A 25,882-nucleotide genomic window follows, 5' to 3' on the forward strand; every position below is an offset into this window, starting at 1 on the left:
TTATAGTATTTCATCATTTACTATCATTTCATTTTAAGAACCAAATATTTAATAGAAATAAATGAATACATGTTAAACGTCTATAGCTAATTGTCCGATATGACTTTTTTCTACAATAAATCACTGAACCTATTGTGTAATGAGCTGAACGATTTGTACTCCGTTACTTTACAAGACAGCCTGCGGGCCATACCTAACCCTTCCCCTGCTGTATGTGGACAAATCAAATAAAGCGATGCTGCACTTTTGTGACTGACAACAGATGAATGATTAACCTCTGCGCACGTTGACTATGCACACACCGGCCATCATTAGCGCGCCATTAAGGAACTGTGACCACATGGCCCACTACTGACTGGTCTCTACTTTGACAATACCACGGCTCGTTGCTGTGAACCTCAGCGCAGACTCGGCCTCCTTGAGCATCTTGGGGCTGAGGGGCTCGCCTCTTCATCCGCCCCATGTGGGCGTCGTAGGAAGGAGGCCCGTTGTTCACTCGGACCTTGGCGTATTCTGTCTGGTTATCCTGAAGATCCTGATGGACCGTCCCGCTGTCGTTGGTGTGGATAATTGTCAGATCTGCATAGTTTAGCTCCTGTTTGAAAGATGGAATGGATAACAAAATTACTCTGGTACCACTACCTTAACCAGACACAACCACATAGATAGTAAGGAAGCTAAAAGTGGGTCAGAATGCATACTTTCCTTTTCAGTATAACTGTAAGCTAGGTAACCTCTTCCTGGTTCAAAGTCTAAAGGGTTACAACGAGGCTATTTGTGTAACCAGCCCCAAAAAACATGATCACAGCCGTACAAGTCATTAATCAAAGTTCCAAAGTGCTGAATTGCACCTTTTATCTTGTCTCATAAGTCCACAAAATACCGTCGGTCCGCTTGCTTGAGCCACTCCCATTCTGCCAAATCGCCACATCATAAAAGCTGTAAAAGACGATTCCTTAATTATCCGCTTGTGCCCTTTGCACAGAACTCAGCAATGTGGGATATTGCCGCAACTGTGTCGCATGAAAAATTTTGAAAAACTGGCTGTACAGTATTTACTGTATACTTCCATAAAATACTGTCCTGACATTCCCTTACACACTAACTCTGTCCAGCCTCTGTTACGGCTCGGCTATGAGCTCTGAAGGAGGAATTTTCCTGCACTGACTTTGTACCCACTTTTGTCCGGTTTTACAGATAGGGTAAAATGAGCAAATTAATTTTGAGGATTAATAAAGTCTGTGGAGTACTGTACAAAAGCCTTAGGATACCATTAGTATCAGTAAAACAGTATACATTTGCATCTGTTCATTAGTTGGCAGACTATTCTTGGAGGATGACAAATTCATCTGTTTGTCCATCTGTCCGTTGGTTGGTCAGTGGGTCGGTCGGCTGGCCTCTCTGTCGAATTGTCTGTCTGTCGGTCGGTCGGTCGGTCAGACGCTCAGCTGGTCGGCTGTCCTCTCCGTTCGTCTGCGTCGCTGCTAATTCCAATTATCTACCTGATGTTTTGTTTCTGCTGTGTTGTCCTGGCCTTTGCCTCCTGCAAAAAACAACAACAACAACAACAGCATTAGATTCAATTGAATACAATCCAGTACAAAAACGGAATAAAAGCTCAGTTTGGATTGATTTGTTGTCATGTGACCTTTACCTGTCCTGATAGAGGTGTTTCTGTTGGGGCCATTCTTTGACTGTTTCCTGTATTGCGAATTTGCAATATTGTAATACCATATATGAATACACTGATTAAATGGCATTCATTTAAATTAGTTACACTTTTATCAAAGAATGATTATTTTGACTGACTTTTGGCTCCTTTGTACATTTTCTTTAGACATCTAGAGAGGCATGATTAGAATGTTGGACAGTGCTGGCAATATAGTATACTTACCGTTTATGATAAATGTAGTATCCTCCACCGGTAGCTGCTGCACAGATGACTAAACACGCCACTACGATGCCAGCGATGCAACCGGCCGAACATGTAGCAACTGTTTCAACTGTGAAAGTACACAACCAGAAATTTCTCTTGCTATAAGGTATGATGCTATGTTCCAAATTACATTTTTATGAGTCAATGCTTCGACTTACCTGTTACAGTCAGCGTGTGCACCGCAGACATGTTTTTCCCAGTTATATTATTTGATGCTCTACAGATGTAGCTTCCGCTATCGGAAAAGTCGATGTTGCTTTTGACGAACGTTGAAGAATTGTGTAGCTCTGCTATGTGGTTCAGTAGCATCCATGTGTAAGCGGCAGATGGGAAAGACGCAGCAAAGCAAGTTAATGTTAAAGTCTGCTTCGCATTTATTCGGCTCGGTCCCGTGATTTGGACAGGGTCTGGCCCATCTGCAAGACAGAGCAATGCAAAGATATTGCGAAAAAAAACTAAGAAAATGCCAAACACACCCTCAATGTGACCGTTGATACTTGTTGAGGTTTTAGTACATGTATGCCTAATAAATATTGAGAGCCCCCACCATCCCGCATCACTCAAACACACACACACATACAGATGTAAAATGCATCATGCATGTAACAATTTTGGTGTGGTTCTCAAATAGGGACCAGAGACTGTTGCTTGTGCTCACTTTTTTCATGAACTATCGACCTCACTCGATGAACTTATGTCACGTTTGTAGACATACAGCACGTCCTATTTGTTACTTACTTATTCTCTGTAGAACTAAAACAATTTAAAAAAAAATGTGTTTTGCTTGTTTATAACGGTTTATTTTCCTTTTAGGTCTTTTTGCATATGCTTTCCTTTTTAGTCTTACTCTGAGCCAGTTCACACCTTTTGAATACAAACCTGTAACAGTAGACATTCATTTAGACACTCATATTATTTCAAACATTCTAATCTGTATATACCTGTATTTATACTGTAGATAGTTTGTTTTTTAATCATCCCATTAGGAAATTTTCATTTGTCAAAAGGCCGAGCACTGTGGTTGTGCCAGCCTACAGGCATTCATGGGGAGGTCGGCAAGGGGAGCCAATCCCAGTGTCAGAATGCCACGGATACAAGCGACTGAAATGAGTTTCCTCCGCAGGGTGTCCGGGTCTCCCTTAGAGATAGGGTGAGAAGCTCGGTCATCCAGGAGGGGCTCAGAGTCAAGCCGCTGCTCCTCCGCATTGAGAGGAGCCAGACGAGGTGGCTCGGGCATGTGTTTAGGATGCCTCCCGGACGCCTCCCTGGTGAGGTGTTCCGGGAAAGTCATGTCTTTTCTACACGCAACAAGTTCTTTTGTGATAATCACCAGAAATAAGGCTTTTATATTGGATCTCTGGGTTGTGCAGGTGAAACTAATGTTTTCTTGGGTGCGATGTATCCAGAGTGTCACTCACAGCTGACGGAAAGACGCACCGAATGGCTGGTGCCTTCGCTGACAGCATTGGACACCCGACATCTGAACAGCCCGTGGTCGACGCGCGTCACAGGGTTGATGGTGAGCGTGGCGCCTCCGTCGGTGATTTGAACTCTGTCGTCGGCCGAGATCTGGCCGCTGCCGTTCAGCCACTGGAAGGAGAGGGACGATCCCGAGGAAAAGCAGGACAGACTGACGGTGTTGTTGAACTCCACAAGGTCTGTGGCGTTGGCCGTTAACATTACATTGGAGACTGGAACTGTGGGGGCAAAATAACACAACATGTTTTGAAGTCATGTTGGTAGTTACGGAAGAGGTTATGTATTCGATAATATTATCATGCAAGATATGAATGTGCATGCCAGATATGAATGTGATTTTCATGAAACTTGGGCCAAGGAAGAATTAACTTTGTGAGGCATTTCCCCCCACCCAAAATCTGAGGGAAATTTCATATTTTCACATATTTAAATGCTGCACCTTATATAGATGCATGCTTTTTTTGTGGTGCCACTAAATAGTTCAAATTACCACTACTATGATTTATTATCTGATACCACCTTGTTTCGCCTGCAAGAGCATAGATGACATGCTGATGATAGCAACGGAGATCTACCCGTCAGTGGCCATTATACAATGTACAAAGTACCTGTAATATCAATGAATACATACAGGGAGTCCCAGAAGTCACTACCACGTCCTTTTTTCTATTTCCTTTTCATTTCATTCTACCACGCATGTTTTTGGGATGTGGGAGGAAACCGGAGTGCCCGGAGAAAACCCACGCAGGCACGGGGAGAACATGCAAACTCCGCAGAGACGGGGCCGGGATTTGAAGCCCGGTCCTCAGAACTGTGAGGCAGATGCTCTAACCAGTCGTCCACCGTGCCACAAACTGTAATCCCAAAACAGTATATAAAACTAATTACATTTTTTTTTTACAGGATTTGATTCAGGGGAAAAAATGCACCGCAATGGCACATGTACATGTACATAGGCCGTAATTTCTCCTAACAACCCATGTAAAACTTCCTGACATCCAAAGCTTGCCTCTCACTCGAGATGTATCACTTCAACAATATTTTTGTGACACCAATTGCTGTACTACTTGCCTATTAGACAAGGCTTTGGCAGCCTGTGGCATTTTTAGGGTGTTTCAGAAAGAACACAAAAAACGCAAATAAGTACATTTTTAAGCAAATAGCTGAGGATGGATTCCACGGGGGGAAAAGAAAAAGAAATGAAAAAAAGTCAACCGTGAATATTTGGGAGAATACAGCATATGCTCAACCTGCTCAAAAACATCGAAAAGTAAATTTTAATCATCTTTCTTATTAAAAAAAATAATCTTAAATTCTTTACTATGTTCACCATTCAATACAAAAAGCCGTTAGTGCCTGTTTGTTCTTACCAATATGCATTTTATAATTAATACAGAGTTGCGATTGTATCTTGATCAACTCGTCCTGTTATCTTCACTGTCCTTGCCTAATTGTAATTCAAACAATCAACTGGTCATGACTGCAAACATGGCAATTTTCAGACTAAGAGCAACTTCCTTCATTCTACGTAGTTTGTACAGTATATTGCAAAAAAAACAAACAAACAAAAAACCTTAAGGAGTTGCGTTGTCTGTGTGATTAATAATGCAAATGAAAGGGGAAACTGGCAGTAAATATGAGAGTAGTTGTCCTTACTTAGCACTTTTATCGCCGAAGGCTGAGATCTTTTACGTCTCAGAGTCCTGTTGTTCAAGGACCGGCAGCTGTAGTTTCCACTCTGACTCTGCTGAATGTTCATCAGCGAGAGAATTGATCCGACGCTTGGCAGTTCCTTCCCATCCACAAACCAAGTAAAAAGGGCCTGCGGTCTGGAGGCGGCGGAGCAGGAAAGGATGACGTTCGACCCTTCAGCGATGTAGTCTTGCGATGGCGACACCTTGAGATATGTATCATCCGGGCCGTCTGGAAAGCGTGGTGCCCGGACGACATATTTGGAAACAGCCGCACGTCTTTTTGGTAATAAAGTCCTACATTCGCTGACCACAAAATTTGGCACACCTGCACAAACTAGTAAAGTGGGATGTGAGCATACTGATTTTTAACAGTTAACCGATTTTTTAAATGTTTCAGACCCTGAACATGCTGAAAAGAAATCGGCATGTATAGTGTGTGGTGTCCGAGAGATGACCAACACAGCACACCACACGTCACAATATCTCCATCAGCAATCACGAGTCTCCTCCCGCAAACCAGATGTTGGAGTACCAAGACTGATCTGTGAGAAGCTGTGGGGTGCCACAGGGCAACCAAGCAATGGGAAAATACCAAGGAGAAGAAAGAGTAGTAGTACAAAAATAAATAGGAGAAGCTTGCCTAACTGTGAGATCATCTGGTCAGTTATTTGTCAGTTATTCACACTATTCTCCTTGTCCTTCAGCAACCTTGATCTGAAAAGTAACTTATGATACGATGCAGCAATATTTTTTTCGATAATACCAATGTTATGAAAACACAGCGATTGGACAAAAATAGATCCGTTGGAAGAAACTATGTATGTATCTAACTGGCGGGGGGGAAAACGAACAACTTGAGGTGTAACATCACACAATGACACTATCTCTGTATTATCCAGTGGTATCGATTGTGTATCGTGCGATAATGATACGATATCGGTATTTTGTGCCGGCACTAAATCGAATCAAAGTTCATTTCATAGTGACAGATGTATGTAATATTTTGGTTATCATCAGCACACTTGACACTCAATGAGCATCTAAACGATTAACTTCAAGTGTGTTTGGCTTTTTCTTTGTGTTTTTCATGTCTTTTCTACACGCAACAAGTTCTTTTGTGATAATCACCAGAAATAAGGCTTTTATATTGGATCTCTGGGTTGTGCAGGTGAAACTAATGTTTTCTTGGGTGCGATGTATCCAGAGTGTCACTCACAGCTGACGGAAAGACGCACCGAATGGCTGGTGCCTTCGCTGACAGCATTGGACACCCGACATCTGAACAGCCCGTGGTCGACGCGCGTCACAGGGTTGATGGTGAGCGTGGCGCCTCCGTCGGTGATTTGAACTCTGTCGTCGGCCGAGATCTGGCCGCTGCCGTTCAGCCACTGGAAGGAGAGGGACGATCCCGAGGAAAAGCAGGACAGACTGACGGTGTTGTTGAACTCCACAAGGTCTGTGGCGTTGGCCGTTAACATTACATTGGAGACTGGAACTGTGGGGGCAAAATAACACAAAATGTTTTGAAGTCATGTTGGTAGTTACGGAAGAGGGTATGTATTCGATATTATCATCATGCAAGATATCCCTGTCTGATTTTCATGAAACTTGGCTCAAGGAAGAATTAATTAAGAATTCCCTTTGTGAGGCATTTCCCCACACCCAAAATCTCAGTGAAATTTCACATTTTCACATATTTAAATGTTGCACCTTATATAGATGCATGCTTTTTTTTTTTTGTGGTGCCACTAAATAGTTCAAATTACCACTACTATGATTAATTTCTGATACCACCTTGTTTCGCCTGCAAAGAGCATAGATGACATGCTGATGATAGCAACGGAGATCTACCCTTCAGTGGCCATTATACAATGAACAAAGTACCTGTAATATCAATGAGTACATACAGGGAGTCCCAGAAGTCACTACCACATCCTTTTTTCTATTTCCTTTTTTTTTTTCGAATAGTATTTATTTTTTTCCGTCAGTATTTAACAGCTCGGGCTTTGCAGTTTTTGTAAACGCATCTCTTTCCCTTGCCTATGGTTTTCCAACGGATATTGGAGCATATTTGCAAAATTGCCACCCGGCAAGATGTTTTTCTGTCCCCGACTGCAGTTCAGTCCAGTGCAGCCCTGCTGATAAACTTTCACTGGCTTTGCACAAGCGCCTGCTCTTAGAGTTTGGTGTATTCATCAGTAGTGGCAATGGTAGGACTGTGGCTTTATGGTTTGTCCAAAACAGATCCTGGTTTGATCCTGCTGTGGATAAATCGAACTACGAGTAAATCGTACTACAGGTTAAAGCAGTGTGATGGCCATTAAGTGTCTTGAATTGCCGATGAACTGCAGGCAGGGACAGAAAAACATCTTGCCAGGCGGCAATTTTGCAATGATGCTCCAATGTCAATAGGCCTATCAAGGGAAGGATACTGTACACCCTTACAAAAACTGCCTAAGCTCCCAAATGTTGATGGCCTCACGTCTGTCTGAATGATACCTGAGACACAGTTGAAAAAAGGAAGTGATAGTGACTTTAGGGACACCTTGTCTTATGCATTGTATATTATTTTATTTTGGTATCATTATTTGAGGAAAAAATGCAGAAAATTGGTGTTGTACAATTAAAGGGCCCTTACCCTGGCTACATTAGGAGGCAATACGCTAAGCAGGTAATGTTTTAAGTAAAATTTGTTATGGTCAAGTGGAGTGTGAGAAATTTACCACTGGAATAAGAAAAATTCACCTTTCATCGAAAAATTATGTATTTAAAAAAAAAAAAGAAAAAAAAAAAAGAAAATTGGTGAATTTGCGAGTAGTGAATCTTGACTATGTGGGGGGAAAACTACGTCATGAAATTAAAGTAAAACTTTGTTTCCTTTAAAGATGTCTGACACACAAACTGGAGAGGGAATGGAAGGTGCCGAGTGGCATTTTTTTACCAGGTACTCTGGTTTCCTCCCACATCCCAAAAACATTGCATGATTGAAGACTCTAAATTGCCCGAAGGTGTTAATGTGCCCTGCGATTGGCTGGCGACCAGTTCAGGGTGTACCCCACCTCCCGCTCAGAGTCAGCTGGGATAGGCTCCAGCACGCCTGCGACCCCAGTGAGGATAAGCGTTACGGAAAATGGATGTATGGATGGATGGAATTGATCGTCTTTGTCTGCTTTCATATTTAATGGATGATAGTCCTCATTGCCATTGTTGATTATTATCACACTTCTCCTCTATGCCCTCACCGGTAAACATAAATACCAATACATTGTGATTACCATCTCAGATTGTACACACAAGAAACATCTGCTCACCAAATGTCTGTAGTGTGGTGGATCCTGTGATTTGGTTGCCGCCATCTGTTATAATGCCAACTCTGTATTTTCCGCTATCGCTCCGAGTCAGCTTACTGAGCTCCAGAGACCCGGTCTGTATGAAGAGGGTGATCCTGCCTTCAAACTCTGGGCTAGTTATGTTTTTAGACATGGCCGTTATTATGGGAGTTTCCTTCGTGTCGTCGATAAACGTCCAGGTCACCACCAAGAACGGTGTCGCTGTGGGAGTCACCGCGGTCTCGAACCTCACCGAGCCACCCACGGCTGCAGGCAGAGGCCCGTCCGGCAACACCCCGGATCCTATTGTTAAACCTAGAGGACAGATTTGGAATAGAAAAAAAAAAAAAAGACCCAATGATCCAAAATATCCACTCTTCGGTTAAAGTTTAAAACTTCAAATCATTGCTAAATGAGCAATGTTTGAGCAGGCAATAAAGTGCCCTATAATTAGCTTTATGGCCGAGCTTAGTTTGTTGCACATTGACAGGCTTGCGCAATCAACCAGAAAGCAATATTTACTTAATATAAGTTACTTTGAGGCTCCTTATGCTATTATTATAATCAAATACATGTTGTTAATACATACAGTATTACCATTGCATAGTTTAAGGAACATTTGTCATTTTTGGGTCCACCAGCTCAGTGCTCAAATATTGGACAGCCTTACCTGTAAAAGCCACAGCGACAATACAGAATACTGCAAGTGTGTCCATTTAATCTTCCTGAAAATTCTACAGCAGAAAATGTCGCATCTACCGGGCTTGAAGTGCCCCAGCAAATGCGCTCAACCGGCAGCTCTAATCGTTCAAGTAGCGACAGAAGCCTACCTACCTGTGCATTGGGCCACAGCCCATCAGCATTGGGCCAAGCCGTTGAATAAGGAAGCTGGAGGTCACCTTCAGTGACAGATGTGACACAGCGTCGCCCTCTTGTGTTTGTGCTTGAAGTCAATACAAAGACATTGACAACTGTGTTTTTTGGGGTGCAGTTTTGTTACGTGTATTACTGTGTTGTATACCTAACAAACAGAATTTGTTTTAATGCAGTTTTGGTCAGGATTACAAGGCGTAGGCTCTTCCTTCTTTGACTGAATACAAAGTAAAATACAGTGGAACCACCTCTAAAGTCAATTTGCTAGAATTTCTAAACAATTTCCCCCATGAATATATTAGGAATGGAAATAATCAGTTGCAGGGCCAAAATGTCACCATCCAAAAACCTTTACGCACTGTTTCATCCAAACATTCAACATCCTAATCTTACATAGAGGTGTCAAAAACTTAACCATTCTAAATAGGAGTATTGTTCAGATCAAAGTCAGCCGTGGCCCAATTGTTGGATGTCTCTGAAAGATGATCCAGAGTGATTATTATATATAAATATATATATCCATCCATTCATTCATTTTCTACCGCTTATTCGGGTCGGGTCGCGGGGGCAGAAGCTTTAGCAGGGATGCCCAGACTTCCCTCTCCCCAGCCACTTCATCCAGCTCTTCCGGGGGGATCCCGAGGCGTTCCCAGGCCAGCCGAAGGACGTAGTCTCTCCAGCGTGTCCTGGGTCGTCCCCGGGGTCTCCTCCCGGTGGGACGTGCCCGGAACACCTCACCAGGGAGGCGTCCGGGAGGCATCCGAATCAGATGCCCCAGCCACCTCATCTGGCTCCTCTCGATGTGAAGGAGCAGCGGCTCTACTCTGAGATCCTCCCGGATGACCGAGCTTCTCACCGTAACTCTCAGGGAGAGCCCGGACACCCTGCGGAGGAAACTCATTTCGGCCGCTTGTATCCGGGATCTTGTTCTTTCGGTCACGACCCACAGCTCGTGACCATAGGTGAGGGTAGGAACGTCGATCGAACGGTAAATTGAGAGCTTCGCCTTTCGGCTTAGGTCCTTCTTTACCACAACGGACCGATACAAAGTCCGCATCACTGCAGACGCTGCACCGATCCGCCTGTCGATCTCCCATTCCATTCTTCCCTCACTCGTGAACAAGACCCCAAGATACTTGAACTCCTCCACTTGGGGCAGGATCTCATCCCCGACCTGGAGAAGACATGCCACCCTTTTCCGAGTGAGGTGGTCTCAGATTTGGAGGTGCTGATTCTCATCCCAGCCGCTTCACACTCGGCTGCGAATTGCTTCAGTGAGAGTTGGAGGTCACGGCTTGATGAAGCCAACAGAACCACATCATCAGCAAAAAGCAGAGATGCAATACTGAGGCCACCAAACCGGACCCCCTCTACGCCTCGGCTGCGCCTAGAAATTCTGTCCATAAAAGTTATGAACAGAATCGGCGACAAAGGGCAGCCTTGGCGGAGTCCAACCCTCACCGGGAACGAGTCCGACTTACTGCCGGATATGCGGACCAAACTCTGACTCCGGTCGTACAGGGACCGAACAGCCCGTATCAGGGGGTTCGGTACCCCATACTCCCGAAGCACCCTCCACAGGACTCCCCGAGGGACACGGTCGAACGCCTTCTCCAAGTCCACAAAACACATGTAGACTGGTTGGGCGAACTTCCATGCACCCCCGAGGACCCTGCCGAGGGTGTAGAGCTGGTCCACTGTTCCACGGCCAGGAGGAAAATCACACTGCTCCTCCTGAATCTGAGATTCGACTTCCCGACGGACCCTCCCCTCCAGCACCCCTGAATAGACCTTACCAGGGAGGCTGAGGAGTGTGATCCCCCTGTAGTTGGAAAACACCCTCCGGTCCCCCTTCTTAAAAAGGGGGACCACCACCCCAGTCTGCCAATCCAGAGGCACTGTCCCCGATGTCCACGCGATGTTGCAGAGGCGTGTCAACCACGACAGCCCCACAACATCCAGAGCCTTTAGGAACTCCGGGCGAATCTCATACACCCCCGGGGCCCTGCCACCGAGGAGCTTTTTAACTACCTCGGTGACCTCAAACCCAGAGATAGGAGAGCCCGCCTCAGAGAACCCACACTCTGCTTCCTCATGGGAAGGCGTGTCGGTGGAATTGAGGAGGTCTTCGAAGTATTCTCCCCACCGACTCACAACGTCCCGAGTCGAGGTCAGCAGCGCCCCATCCCCACTATACACAGTGTTGGTGGTGCACTGCTTTCCTCTCCTGAGACGTCGGATGGTGGACCAGAATTTCCTCGAAGCCATCCAGAAGACTTTCTCCATGGCCTCACCGAACTCCTCCCATACCCGAGTTTTTGCTTCAGCGACCAACAGAGCTGCCAGCCGGTACCCATCAGCTGCCTCAGGAGTCCCACAGGCCAAAAAGGCCCAATAGGACTCCTTGTTCAGCTTGACGGCATCCCTCACAGTCGGTGTCCACCAACGGGTTTGGGGATTGCCGCCACGACAGGCACCGACCAACTTACGGCCACAGCTCCGGTCGGCCACCTCAGCAGTGGAGGCACGGAACATGGTCCGCTCGGACTCGATGTCCCCCGCCTCCCCCGGAACATGAGCAAAGTTCTGTCGGAGGTGGGAGTTGAAACTCCTTCTGACAGGGGATTCTGCCAGACGTTCCCAGCAGACCCTCACAATACGTTTGTGCCTGACACGTCGGACCGGCATCTTCCCCCACCATCGGAGCCAACTCACCACCAGGTGGTGATCAGTTGACAGCTCCGCCTCTCTCTTCACCCGAGTGTCCACGACATGTGGCCGCAAGTCCGATGACACGACCACAAAGTCGATCATCGAACTGCGACCTAGGGTGTCCTGGTGCCAAGTGCACGTGTGGACACCCTTATGCTTGAACATGGTGTTCGTTATGGACAATTCGTGACGAGCACAGAAGTCCAATAACAGAACACCGCTCGGGTTCTGATCGGGGGGTCGTTCCTCCCAATCACGCCCTTCCAGGTCTCACTTTCATTGCCCACGTGAGCATTGAAGTCCCCCAACAGAACAATGGAGTCCCCAGCGGGAGCGCTCTCCAGCACCCCCTCCAAGGACTCCAAAAAGGGTGGGTACTCTGAACTGCTGTTTGGTGCATAGGCACAAACAACAGTCAGGACCTGTCCCCCCACCCGAAGGCGGAGGGAGGCTACCCTCTCGTCCACCGGGGTGAACCCCAACGTACAGGCGCCGAGTCGGGGGGCAATAAGTATACCCACACCTGCTCGGCGCCTCTCACCGTGGGCAACTCAAGAGTGGAAGAGAGTCCAACCCCTCTCGAGAGGACTAGTACCAGAGCTCAAGCTGTGTGTGGAGGCGAGTCCGACTATATCTAGTCGGAACTTCTCGACCTCACACACCAGCTCAGGCTCCTTCCCTGCCACAGAGGTGACATTACACGTCCCTAGAGCCAGCTTCTGTAGCCGGGGATCGGATCGCCAAGGTCCCCACCTTCGGCCACCGCCCAGCTCACACTGCACCCGACCCCTATGGCCCTTCCCACAGGTGGTGAGCCCATGGGAAGGGGGACCCACGTTACCCTTTCGGGCTGTGGCCGGCCGGGCCCCATGGGTGCAGGCCCGGCCACCAGGCGCTCGCCTTCGTGCCCCACCACCAGGCCTGGCTCCAGTGGGGGGCCCCGGTGACCCGCGTCCGGGCAAGGGAAAACGAAATCCATTGTTTGTCGTCATCATTAGGGGTCTTTGAGCCGTGCTTTGTCTGGTCCCTCACCTAGGACCTGTTTGTCATGGGTGACCCTGCCAGGGGCATAAAGCCCCAGACAACTTAGCTCCTCGGATCACTGGGACACACAAACCCCTCCACCACGACAAGGTGACTGCTCAAGGAGGGGTATGTATATATATGTATATATATATATATATATATATATATATATATATATATAATTTTTTTTAATGAAGCTTTTTTTTTTTAAAGCATCCCCTGAATATCCTCTTCGCAATTGCAGCCCACTTGCATTACGTCCAAGTGGGACAGCGAGCCACCAGATCCAGAAGATGGAGCTGTGTTGAAAAAAAGCTTTCTGTATGTGGCTGTTGGCACACACTTTGTCATACCAACAAATGTCTATTAAAAATCAACCTGGATCAATACTTTCGCAACATAATTTCCATCCATCAAAACTACGCACCAAAATTTTCAGAAATTATATTAATTGTCCAAAATTAATAAAGGACCAGGTTTTGGATCTAGAGCAGATAAAAGGTGGATTTTGGTGACACAGATAATAGACACAACATTTTATTGAAATGTTAAAGTTAACTTTTGAATTGTAATTATTAGGAGTGGAAAGGAACAGCACACATGGCATGATTCTTTTTTTCTTCTTCTTCAGAATTACATGTTAAGGATCCTTGTAGTTTATTTTGTTTCATATTCTGAAGTACAACATGTGTTTTTAAAGGAGACATCAAAATGTAAATAAAATGGTAGAATTTTAGCATGTTCGACATTGGAGGTTCCACGATAATGTATTGTAATTGCAGTGAATTGCTTTCGGTAAAAATACCACCAAATTCTTGACAAACTACCTGTGAATTGTCTGTGGAAACTAGAGATAATGCCAATGGTTCTTTAACATTTTATACACAGTGCATCTATTAAATAATATTCTATTCTAGTCAGACATTGGGCTACACTATTAATCATATTTTACCTTATGTAACTTTGATGGTGTTAGTGGAGGTAATAATTAAGCATGCTGAGTATCGAACTTCCTGATAGCGTGTCTTCTTTATTGCAGATAATCTGCAAGGCACTCTTTCCATTGCAGCTCAAACAGAGCAGACTCCAAAGATGCAATAGAAGAGGAGCAGAAAGAGTAATACACGATGACGTTCAATATGTTTTGCCGGCTAACCATCTTTGTGCTGCTGTCTTCAGGTATAAGTGACGGTTTAAAACTAATTCGACAGGTTGTGACGTGCGGGTGCGGTAACTGTGCTGATATTTTTGCAGGTCTTTGTCACGGTGCTGGGGTAATCCCGGTCGACTCACTGCGTGGGACACCTGGACAGAGCGTGACCTTCGCCACGTCTCTGACGCCGACATCCGAACCCTTTCTGGCACTAACTTGGAGCTTTAACACGACCACCAGTGTGATAACCTCGAGCAGCGTGGACGTAGTGGGAGAAGGCTACGAGGGCAGGATCACCCACCCTGGATAAAAGCACGGGATCTCTGGTACTCGGAAATTTGACAGAGGAAGACAGCGGAGAATATGAGCTAATCATCATCCCACATGCTGCCCAGCCGATTCAAGGATATGTTAAATTGGAGGTGCTAAGTGAGTAAAATGAGCTGACATAACTGGAATCGTTAAACATGGGGCATTTGACTAAATGAATACATTTTTTAAATCATATTTGTAATCGTATGGTATCTAGATGCTCTGAACTTCTGTTTTTGATAGCAGTGTTGTATTGCCCAGGATAATGTAGCCTGGAAAAGTTGTGCATTTTGTCTCAATTTCTTCAAAACACAATTACTAATCGTCAGTCAATTCCATAGAAACAAATTGCTAACAGTCAGATAACCGTTTCTAGAGCGCATCCACATTAATTACCTCCACCAAGCAGGGATTATAGTATGTGAAGGCGAGTTGGTATTTGGTTGCACATAGACCCAGAAACAAGCAACTTGATTTTGGTGTGACGCAAGGAAATGGTTATCACTCTTCACGTTGAAGTCGGCTGAAAAGGGCACGCAAGTCCCCGCAAAGACAGCGTAGACGGTACTTTCACTTGTAGTGGGAACACGTAGACTTGTCAATGAGTGTGCAAATTTGTGTATGTGGCGCATGCAGCGGACAGATGACCATAGAAAAATACTCCCCGCCGTGAGCACGTCGACAACAATGACGCATGTAACACAGAAATTAAGAAAGACTGTTAGTTAACATTAGTCAGCTCTGCTTATATTGGAAATGTGCCACAATTCGCCCAGCTCAGCTGCCAAGTGATGGGCGCAGAAACTTGTTGTAGGGGCGGTAAGATGTAAATGTTTCCAAATGTGACCTCCCAGTTAGACAAAATTCAAAACAATGTGCTTATAGACACGGGTTGTTTAATTTCACACTGGATGGATCTGCAGGAACGCCAAAGACCAAACTTTACGTATAAAAGCAATTTTCAAAGTCAATTTTCCATTATTTTCCCTTGAAAGTATCCCATCGTTGTTTTATTCCTTTTTGTGCACAGGTGTAGTATCCATACCTGTTATGGCCTGTCCCGCAGAAAACCTGATTGAAGGCAAAACCTCCCTCAACTTGACCTGCGACGCTGACGGTGTCGTGACGAACAGGGCGTGGATGAGGAAAGGCAAACCGCGGCTCCCCGGGGACAGATTCGTGTTTTCCGACGGCGGGCGAGTGTTGTCCGTCAGCCCCGTACACAGGCAGGACACTGGAGTGTTTCTCTGTAACGTCAGTAACGCCATCAGCTTTGATACAGCCAAATGCAAGCTGAAAATCTTTTCTAAGCGCTCCCCTCTACCTTAAATTACAGTACAGCCATACAGTCACCTATAGCTATGTTTCCAGTATGCAGTTGTAAAAGTTATTGTTCTGTATATGGAGTTCGTGATTACAGGTAATGTCTTTTAGGTAATTTAACAAGTGACCAACAACCAAAACAAATATCGTGAGTGGTCAGTCTGCCTTCTTTGGGGGAATGGCTTAGTGAAAGGTGAATGGGTAATATGAATATGTGCAAATGGAAACAGAGTAACTTGTTTCTCTTCCTATCCAGACTCCTGCGTTCCCTTCGGTGCGTCTGTGGTGGTTTGCACTGTCTTGACGTCTCTGGGACTCATGTTGACCTGAAAGACTGCGCTTTACTGTGATGTGTTCATTGTCAACGTATCTTCATATAAGGCTCGTCTTTTCGCCCTTGCTGCTCCTACAGTGTTACACGCACATTAGCTAAAGTGCTGTTCGACATTGTAATACAGACGACATCAGGAGCTGTGACATTCTGCGTAATATTTAATGACTTACAGCTTTTAATTTCACTTAATTTCAACAGCGGTTAATGCTAATTTAGACCAGTGTCCCTTTCTTATTCACCGCCTTTAAACGCATCAATCGCAAACTCCTTTGACCTTTCTGGTGTCCTATAATACTTCACTTTGTTCTTTTAGTGTCCATCATCTATTCAAAGTGTTATGATACGATCCCTATTCTGATGGGTTTTTGATAACGTCTTATCGGGATGGTCACATTCATAAACATTTATCTAGACTCATATAGCGTATCAAGATTTGTTGTTGTTGCATGTGTTAATCACTAAGCACTAATACAGCACAGGTTCTGTATGCCTCAACGTTCCTTGCATGAATAATTAACAGCTGGGACATTAAATAAGGAATACATTAAAATAAATGGCAATGACAGTGGGATATGAATACTTTGTACTGTTTACGAAGCACTAAAAACAAATAAATACATAAATAAATGTTACTGGTTACAGACCACTGTATTTTTTTATTGAGCACACAAATATTTGTATTATATTTAATAATAAATATAGTGTATCGCAATAAATTTTAATATTGTGGAAAACTTCAGTATTTCAATTCAAATAAGAAACTCATGCATTATATACTCACCAGATTCACCACACCCAGAGAATGAAATACTGTTTGTCGTGTTTTCATTTTTTCCCCCAAATAATAATTGTAATAATAATTACAGTTAAACGACAGCCTCAAATTCCCCATCTTAATAAATGTATTCAATATAATAAAAAATAATCTTTAATATAGAAATTAGACATAGACATTTTTACTACACATAGGAAGTAAAAAAATTACACATAAGAAGTAAAAAAAAAAATATATATATAATAATAATAATAATGAAATGTGTAAAACACCAATATTGTATGTATAGTATATATATGTATATAATATTGTGTGTGCTATACCTCACGTTTTATGTTAATCTAAAATTTTATTTCATAAACTTGAACTCATTACAATATTTAAATACTATTAATACATTACATAATTTCTTAGTAAAAAATAAATAAAATTGTGGTATCGAGATGAATAATGTATCATCTACTGTATATCAAGTATCAATTTAAAATGTCAATTATTCGTATGAAATTATTACATATTCTAATACTGTTAATACACATTTGTGTTGTTTATGTTCATTTAAAAAAAAAAGTAATATATTTGTGTTGTCATGAGATGAATTTTCTGTCGGTGACTGTATTGTGCTTTTTAATCAAATGTAAAATGTTAATTCAATAATACATTTCAATAAAATATTATAGTCTAATATTTTCAAGCATTATTATTTTGTTCTTTTTATATGATCTGCAATAACATTATTAATGGACTGTGTTTCACATTTGTGATATCACTTTAACATATGAATAAAATATTAAATGATGAATATATTTGAATGTTTTTAGGCCACATTTTTAAATAGATTGTAATCATTATATTTATTAGGATTTTACATATTGGTTGTAATTGGTATTCCACATGAAAATCAACAGATCATGAGAATTATTATTATGATAAGTTATTAGTGCATTTTACAGCATTATATGGTTAGAAAAATATCTTTATATATTTTATTTGAATTAAAATGTAAAAAGGCTTTTGTTGGAATTCATGTATTCCCATATTGATGAAAAATATGAATATTCTATGAATCAATTCCATGCCTTCAACTCTTCAGGCTTAAGCCGTGGAATTGGGGTGCTGCCCGACAGCCTGGTCGCAATACCTGGAGAAACGGTGACATTCGCCACAACAGTGACTCCACCAACCGCACCGTTCCTGGTTATCACCTGGAGTGTTATGGATATCCACGGCGCCATCACGCATATAATAACCTCCAGTAGTTTGAATGTGACGCTGCCCGAGTACCAAGACAGGATCACCCTCTTCCGCAACACAGGATCTCTGGAGCCGAGGAACGTGACAATGAGAGACGCTGGAGATTACAGAGTCACCATCATACCTGCTGGTGGATCTCAGCAGAGAGGGAACTGTAAACCCGACGTACAGGGTATGTTTAAGTCATTTTATTACCATTTATCGATACAATTCGAGTTAGTGTTTCGTTTTGTTCAGTGAAACTAATGTAGATTTCGTCCCATGAATGAATGCCGCCTATCTGCAAGGCGCTAACTCCTGTAAGAATGTTTCTAATAAATAATATGTTAAAAAAGAATCCCAAATATTAACACAACATTTTGATATCAGATGAAGCACATATTGTCTTCTCGCTGTGCATATATTTAACAGCTGAGACGTTAAGATTTGTACAACCAGGCCAGGGTGTACCCTGTCTCTCGCCCAAAGTCAGCCGGGAAAGAAAATAAACAGTAGACAATGTGGTTGCACAAGTGTGCACACCCCCTTATGCCTGGGGATGTGGCTTTGTTCCGAATTAACTGATAAATTCACATTCAAACTCATGTTAAACGGGAGTCAGCACACAACTACGGCCTAATGTATGATTAACCCCAAATAAGCTTGGAAGTACAACAATTAGTCGACAACCAATCGATTATCAAATTAATTGATAATTAATCCTCTAGAGACCTTGTTTAATTTCAAATTGTCCAAATCCTCAGAATTTCAGCCGCTCAACAGTAAATCTTCTCAGATTTCTGTAGTCGTCCATGAAAGCAGACTGATTATTATGTTTGATGAGAATAACACATTTCCAAACATCTGCTTTTATTGTGAACAACAAAGATTTCACGATTTGCCAGAGATCACAGTCTGCCAGAACTGATTAGTCTGCAATCACAGTTTGCAATGACAGCCAGTCTCTCAGCCAAAGTCAGCCGTCAACATCGCTCAAGGAATCCCAGTCTGCCAGCCACATTGAGCTCGACCCCCCTACTTAAGGTTTTATTTATGACTTAATCATTGTCAGATTGTTTGATCAGCCATCCGTGCAAGACGCTGTCAAGCCTACAACAACAAAACACTGAAAGCTAAAACTCAGCGCTCAGCTATAACTATCATGGGTATGTATACGATAAAAAAGTATAGTGTAGTATAGTGATGACCAGAGGTGGGAGTAAGTTACGTATGTGCAAGTCTTAAGTAAGCTTCAATGAAACCATTGAGAAGTAACTCAATTTTTGCCATTTTTAAGTTAAGTGCAGAAATGAATGGAGAAGATCCATCTCTTTCAGTCAAGGATTAGTTCCACATTTGAGTCTATGTTTGCACTCAACACTTCTCCTGATTCATCAGTGCAACACGAGGCCAAATTCTATTTCCAAAATGGCCCATGAAAACAGGCTTCACCTCTCACAAAAACGTCCCAGAAAGTGAAGTTCCGTGTTTTATGGAAGACTCAGTGTCGGAGAGTATGTTGTGCTTTAGCTTGGGTGCCAGTCAACTGCATGTTACTCGAAGTAAACTTAATCTATCTTTCAGAATCAGAATCATCTTTATTTGCCAAGTATGTCCAAAGCACACAAGGAATTTGTCTCCGGTAGTTGGAGCCGCTCTAGTACAACAGACAGTCAATTTACAGAACACTTTGGGGACATCAAGACATTGACAAAAAACAATTGACATTGATGACATTGACAAAAAACAAAAAGATGCAGTGTCCTCAGCGCTCAGCTGAGGACACTGAAAAAGAAAAAAAAAAAAAAAAAAAGATGCAGTGTCCTCTAGCACTTAGAGCAGTTCGAATGACTAATATTGCAATAGTCCGGTGCAATGACCATTGTGCAAAGGGCGCTGAGACTTCAAGGAGTGTATGCGGTTTAAAGTGACGAGTAGTGCGATCATCTGGGACAATGTCGGTTGTGCAAATGTTACAGATACTCCTCAATCAGTGTGCAAATGGAGCAGATGCTACTCTGGCATGAGTGGCCAGTATATGCAAATAGTGCAGCCTGGCGAGACAACTACAGTGAGTGCACGAGTAATACATAATTGGCCCCACAGAAATGTGACAACGAACTCAAGTCAAAAAATTGCCAGCTTATTGAAATGGAATTATAGGTTAGGTGTTTAAGAAGTTGATGGCAAGAGGGAAGAAGCTGTTGGAATGTCTACTAGTTCTAGTTTGCATTGATCGGTAGCGCCTACCTGAGGGAAGGAGCTGGAAGAGCTGGTGACCGGGGTGCGGAGGGTCCGATAGGATTTTGCACGCCCTTGTCTTAGTTCTGGCAGCGGGCAAAGTCCTCAATGGTGGGTAGGGGGGTACCGACAATCCTTTCAGCAGTTTTGATTGTCCGTTGCAGTCGGAGTTTGTCCTTTTTTGTAGCAGCACCAAACCAGACTGTGATGGAAGAACACAGGACCGATTCGATGACCGCCGCTGTGTAGAACTGTCTCAGCAGCTCCGGTGGCAGGTCGCGCTTTCTCAGAAGCCGCAGGAAGTACATCCTCTGCTGGGCCTTTTTGAGGGCGGAGTTGATGTTGTTCGCCCACTTCAGGTCCTGAGAGATTGTAATTCCCAGGAATTTGAAGGTCTCGACGGTTGAAACATGAAATATTGAGATTTGATGAATGTTTGGACTTGGACTATTTCCCAAACCTTTTTTAATCAATCTAGTTATTAAACATATATATTCAAATATTATGATGTATAAATATTGTTACATTTATAGTAATTGATTATTTATTTAATTTTATCAAACTAATTAAATATTTTTTTTATTTGGCAAAATCTGAGGAAAAGCACGTAATCGTTGCCATATAAATCACCAAGCTATAAATCACCCAGTTTTAATTGTAACCATAAAACTGACAAAAATTACGTTGAGTCGGCTCAAATCAAATCAATCAAATTACGGTGGCAAAGGTCAATCCAATTATGTAGAGTCCCTAAAAATTTCAAGCAAGTGGAGTCAAGACGTAGCATGGAGCATTAACATATCTGTACTTGCTTTAGTTAGCTGTACTAACTAAAGAGGCTACAGTGAACTCCCACAATTCATGTGGATAAGGACCGAGCCCTGCCACGAATAGTGAAAAAGTAATTGCCACTCTTCCTAAAAGCTTTTTTACTCCACTGTAATTGCCTATAGATACCACAAGATGCTGACAAAGGACTACTTTTATCCAAATGAAGCTTCTCAACTCACTTCACCAGTTCCTTGATACCAAGATTCCACCAGATGCCGGAGCAATACTGTTATCGCCTGTTGTCGCCGAAGCACAAAAACAGCAAATTTGTGAATGCCAGATAGCGAATATGTGGGGGTTCACTATATTTGCATCGATGCATATTGTCGTCACCGTCGTCATCTAGAAAAGCTTATTTTTGTAGTTTTTCGGATTTAAAAAAAAAACCTCTTCGAATTATAATCTCTTTTGTTACTGTTTTTGTTCACAGCACCAGTTTCCAGAGTGGAGGTCAGGACTAACACCACAGACATTTTTGAATTCAGTGGTCCTGTCAGTCTGTCCTGCTCCTCCACTGGGTCCTCACCATCCTTCCGCTGGACGAACGGCAGCTCTGAGGTTCAGATCACCAACGGAGGCTCCATGCTCACCGTCGTCAACGTGACCCGCTACGATCTGGGACCCTTTCGGTGTCACGTCTTCAACCTGATCAGCAATGGCACCAGCGATCCGGTGGTCTTGTCTGTTCACTGTGAGTCACAAACTTTGCTGTCATCATTGGACTTTTACGGATGTTGTTGTGGCCGTTGTTCTCTCGTTCTTCCCTCAGTCGCTCAACCGCTCGGCCCCGTTTTCTCTCTCGATCTACCCTGTCCGTCTGTCACTCCATCTTAACACAACTGTGATAGATGGTTGGGTTCAAGATTGCTTCCTGAAAGGCAGTTTTTCCCTTGCCTCCATCGCCAAGTGCTAGCTTAGCTCATGTGGGATTCAGTTGATTTTCCTATAGAAATATATGTAATGTTTGAGGATTGTGCTTGACCTTCTCGAAGTGTAAAGTGCCTTGAAATAACAAATTGGTGCTATATAAATAAAATTAACTTGACTGCTCTATAACATTGCTCATCAGTGATGATCTTTTCCGTCCCAAGAATACTACGACGAAGGTTCGGACGTCGGCCTCACGTGCTCGGTGGCCTCGGGCCCTCCACCGCAATTCCGGTGGCTCCGAAACAGAGACCTTTTGTCACACGCTGGACCGGAGCTCAGGCTGATGAACATGCAGTTGCATCAGAGCGGAAACTACAGCTGTCAGGCCTTTAATAACAAAACGCTGAGGAATCAAACATCAGAGCTTGTCGCTATTTCAGTGACAAGATGTAAGTTTGATCAAATTACGCCATTATTCATGTCTTTATTTATTTATTTTTGGGCCAACCGCCTGCCACAATCCGAAGTGTGGAATAGTGAGTAGAGCTCACAGAAAAGGTTACTAGTTCCCAAAGTAATGACGCTGATTTCCTTCCTCACGTGCTTTTTTTTTTTTACATTTTTAGCAGAAATTTCCAACGTGGTGATCATTCCCAGCAGCACGGACGTGGTAGAGCTCACCACATCGGTCAGTCTCTCCTGCTCCTCCGCCGGATCGTTCCCCACGTTTGTCTGGCGGAACGGCAGCTCCGAGTTGGCGGCCGGCGGCCGAGTCGAGATCGACAGCAAAGGCGCTGTCGTCACCATCCTTAACGTGACCCGCTACGACGAGGGGCCCTTCACGTGTCACGTCTCCAACAACTTCAGCAACGCATCCAGCATCCCGGTGAAACTCTCCATCAGCTGTGAGTCACCTAAAGTTTTTGACACAGTGATTGACATGTTTAATGTTTTTGTATTTTTCCACAGATGGACCAGAGAGCGTTGATTTACAACTATTTCCATCATGGGAATACTTTGAGAGAGGATCCAACATCAGCCTGTCTTGCTCAGCTGCATCCGGACCTCCTGCCCTGTTTCAATGGTTCCTCAACGGAGACATGATGTCCCATACTGGACCGGCGCTCAAAGTGGTGAACGTTCAGGAGAACTGCAGCTGCCGGGCCTTTAACAACAAAACTGTGAAATCTCAAACAACAAAGGCATCAGCCAGCTTCATACAGTGTAAGTCAGGATATACTGTACATCAGGCGGGCGTGCTCAACTGGGCTCAACCTGGATGAATGAAGTGTTGTTTTATCATTACAGGGTGCAAAACTCCCTTTTTTAATTATGTAGCCTTGGCGCTCTTCTACAAAATTACAAGCACCCAGTGCAACCTGGCTGCTCGCAGATTTACGCCAAGCGCAGCGCTGGATATGCGCTAGTCCCGAAAATAGAGCCCTGAGAGTTGGCAGGGGCTTGTCATGGTTCTGCCTTAATACACAGAATGCTTACACAGAATCGTGTCCTAGAGTATCACGATTTTTTAAGAAAAGTATAGTTCAAAAACTTGAGATCAGTTTTGGGTTACGCACCCAAAAATGTGTTCCAAACAGCTGTCAGACTTAACTCAACAAAAATTGTGTTCCCCAGTGTTATAGTTTACAGCTAAAGAAACCCCAATAATTCGCCATCTCAAGAAATGTGAATGTTACAAAAACATCCAAATTATTATAAAAATATAAATTATGTAAGAATTGGCCTGTTTTTAATGAATCTTCATATTTGACTTTTTTAATTGAACGACTGAAGTAAACGAACTTTCTTGCAGTGCTGTGGCCCCACCTTGCACGCCACTGCCTTTGCACGTTCTTATTCAGTGATTCCCAAAGTGTCGTAGAAGTACTACAAGTGCTAAGTGTGCTCCCTCTAGTGGTATGCAAAAGAATCAATACATTAAATGTTCCAACTTTTTTTTTTTTTTTTTTTTTAAATCAATTACAGTGCATTTGTTTAGTACATTTCAACTATATTAAACATTTAAGTACAATATATTTGCATTTGCTGGTGGTACTGGAGAGTCAATTATTTACTTGGTTGGTACAGTTCTAATTCATTCCGATACACCTATTTGTTATGTTGGGTTAAAGAGAAAATTCTCCTTTTGAAAAATGCGATTAATTGTGAAGAACAAACATTCCTATTTTTCCAGAAATCCCCGACTGCGACGACTCGAAGGCCGTTGCAATTGCTGCCGCCATCACAGGCGGGTGCTGTATTCTCATCGCCGTAGTGATCGGATTGATTGCATGCGTTCTCAGAAGAAGGAAAAGGTGACTCTTCTCATATTAAAAGGAGAGGACTAGATACAGGCAACAATGTGGGCAGTGACCTTACTTATTGCTATGTTGAAGTTATTTTAAAAGCATTTTAACCTAATTTTACCTCAGACTCAGCAGCGGATATCCAACGCTCAAAAGAGGTTAGTATTCATGACTTATTTTGGAAAATGTTGTTTTGTTTTTTTTTGTTTTTAAATGGACACGCCATCAATTAATTAACTTGTCTGCTTTCCTAGAGAGAAAGAGTGTGAGGGTGAAGCACTCGGACATGTATAAGATCTCAGGTAGAACTCACAGTGACCATTAGGCTGCTTCGTTCACGGTGAGAGTGAGAACTTTGTCGGCATCTGATTGCAAATAATTAATGTACATTTCTTTTATGACATTTTTTTTTCCTGCAGAGGAAAAGGAATGATCAAGCACAACTAAGAAGTCCTCCACATCAAAACTTCAGTCTTGTTTTTATTTATTAATACACAACAACTCAATTCCTTTTATTTGATTTTTTTACTGTGATTTTAGTTGTATTGTTCTAGTGGCACCACGGTGGACGAGTGTCACAGTTCAGTTCTGAGGTTCTGGGTTCTATTCCCATCGATGGCGTAGCTGCTGTCAAGCGTAAAAACGAGCGTATCTTGATTTTTGCGCAACCGCAAGATCGTTGCACGTTTTTACCAATTTGGCAGACCGGTCTGCACCAAGCTGAGCGTGTCGGTGCAGCGAGGGTGTGCCCTTGGAGATGCGCTTAGCGGAGTGAGATTTTGTTGTCAGAAAGCCCGTCTACACTTACGCCTGCCGGGACCACGTCTAAGTTTTGGCACAGGTGATCGAACGTGATTTTGGTCTGTCTTATATTGCCCACAGGTGGCCAAGGCGCACACACCAGAATGAGCAGCACAATGTGCAACAGGCTCGTTTATTCAATAATGTCCGTGTGTGAAAAATAGCGATAATTACACGAAAGTGTAATGGAAATAGGCATTTATTTACTCATTTACTAAGTGAGGGGTGGCCACTATTTTGAGGGATGTGATCAAATAAAATTATTTTTGCAAGAGTGTGTACCTCTGTTTTGTACTTACTGTATTTGTGAATATATTAAACACGTATTACCTGCATGTTATTTTATTTTGGTAATCTTATCCATCATGACCAGCTGACAATAAAATGATAATCAATGCAATGGGTCTTCATGTTGAGATGTGGGTGCATGTTGTGTGTGTCTGCTTGAATGTGTTTACATAGTGCATTATAGTTGGGACAGGTTATTACTTAGACTTTAGCTTCATCACAATTGTCCTACCTGATTCAAGGTAATTGCAGTACGTGACTCACGTTTTAATCAATCAGTTGTCTTCAATCTAAGAAAAGCGGAGCATAAAAGCTTTATATTTCACATTAAATCTGTTCTTATCTTCACAGTGCATATATCAGGTG

General features: G+C 43.2%; 2 protein-coding genes across 2 annotated transcripts; one reads left to right on the top strand and one right to left on the bottom strand.

Moving 5' to 3' along the window:
• Positions 1 to 322: 322 nt before the first annotated feature.
• LOC133401930 (carcinoembryonic antigen-related cell adhesion molecule 1-like) lies at positions 323 to 9,154 on the bottom strand. The gene is made up of 10 exons (XM_061675461.1): positions 9,109 to 9,154; positions 8,421 to 8,753; positions 6,326 to 6,604; positions 5,072 to 5,338; positions 3,355 to 3,633; positions 2,095 to 2,352; positions 1,895 to 2,003; positions 1,655 to 1,701; positions 1,503 to 1,543; positions 323 to 595 (listed from the first exon to the last, which is right to left on the bottom strand). Exons 1-10 carry the CDS (start codon positions 9,152 to 9,154, stop codon positions 323 to 325), a joined length of 1,932 nt encoding a protein of 643 aa, XP_061531445.1.
• Positions 9,155 to 14,176: 5,022 nt separating this feature from the next.
• Positions 14,177 to 24,389, top strand: LOC133401932 (carcinoembryonic antigen-related cell adhesion molecule 5). Its single transcript, XM_061675462.1, is given in 9 exon segments — positions 14,177 to 14,228; positions 14,304 to 14,489; positions 15,545 to 15,772; positions 18,040 to 18,372; positions 21,682 to 21,942; positions 22,334 to 22,570; positions 22,751 to 23,026; positions 23,091 to 23,345; positions 24,316 to 24,389. Coding segments are annotated over 9 exon segments (1,830 nt in total). The 3' UTR covers positions 24,318 to 24,389.
• The last annotated feature ends 1,493 nt before the right edge of the window (positions 24,390 to 25,882 follow it).

The sequence above is a fragment of the Phycodurus eques genome, chromosome 4, assembly GCF_024500275.1.
Source record: "Phycodurus eques isolate BA_2022a chromosome 4, UOR_Pequ_1.1, whole genome shotgun sequence".
In the NCBI taxonomy this organism is placed as follows: Eukaryota; Metazoa; Chordata; class Actinopteri; order Syngnathiformes; family Syngnathidae; genus Phycodurus; species Phycodurus eques.

Excerpts from the sequence above, each read along its gene's own strand:
- LOC133401930 (XM_061675461.1), bottom strand. The coding sequence starts at position 9,154 with ATGGACACACTTGCAGTATTCTGTATTGTCGCTGTGGCTTTTACAG. Across the intron at positions 3,634-5,071 it reads TTCGGCGATAAAAGTGCTAA|TTCCAGTCTCCAATGTAATG; the intron begins GTAAGGACAACT and ends TTGCCCCCACAG. Across the intron at positions 596-1,502 it reads CAGCAGAAACAAAACATCAG|GAGCTAAACTATGCAGATCT; the intron begins GTAGATAATTGG and ends TCTTTCAAACAG.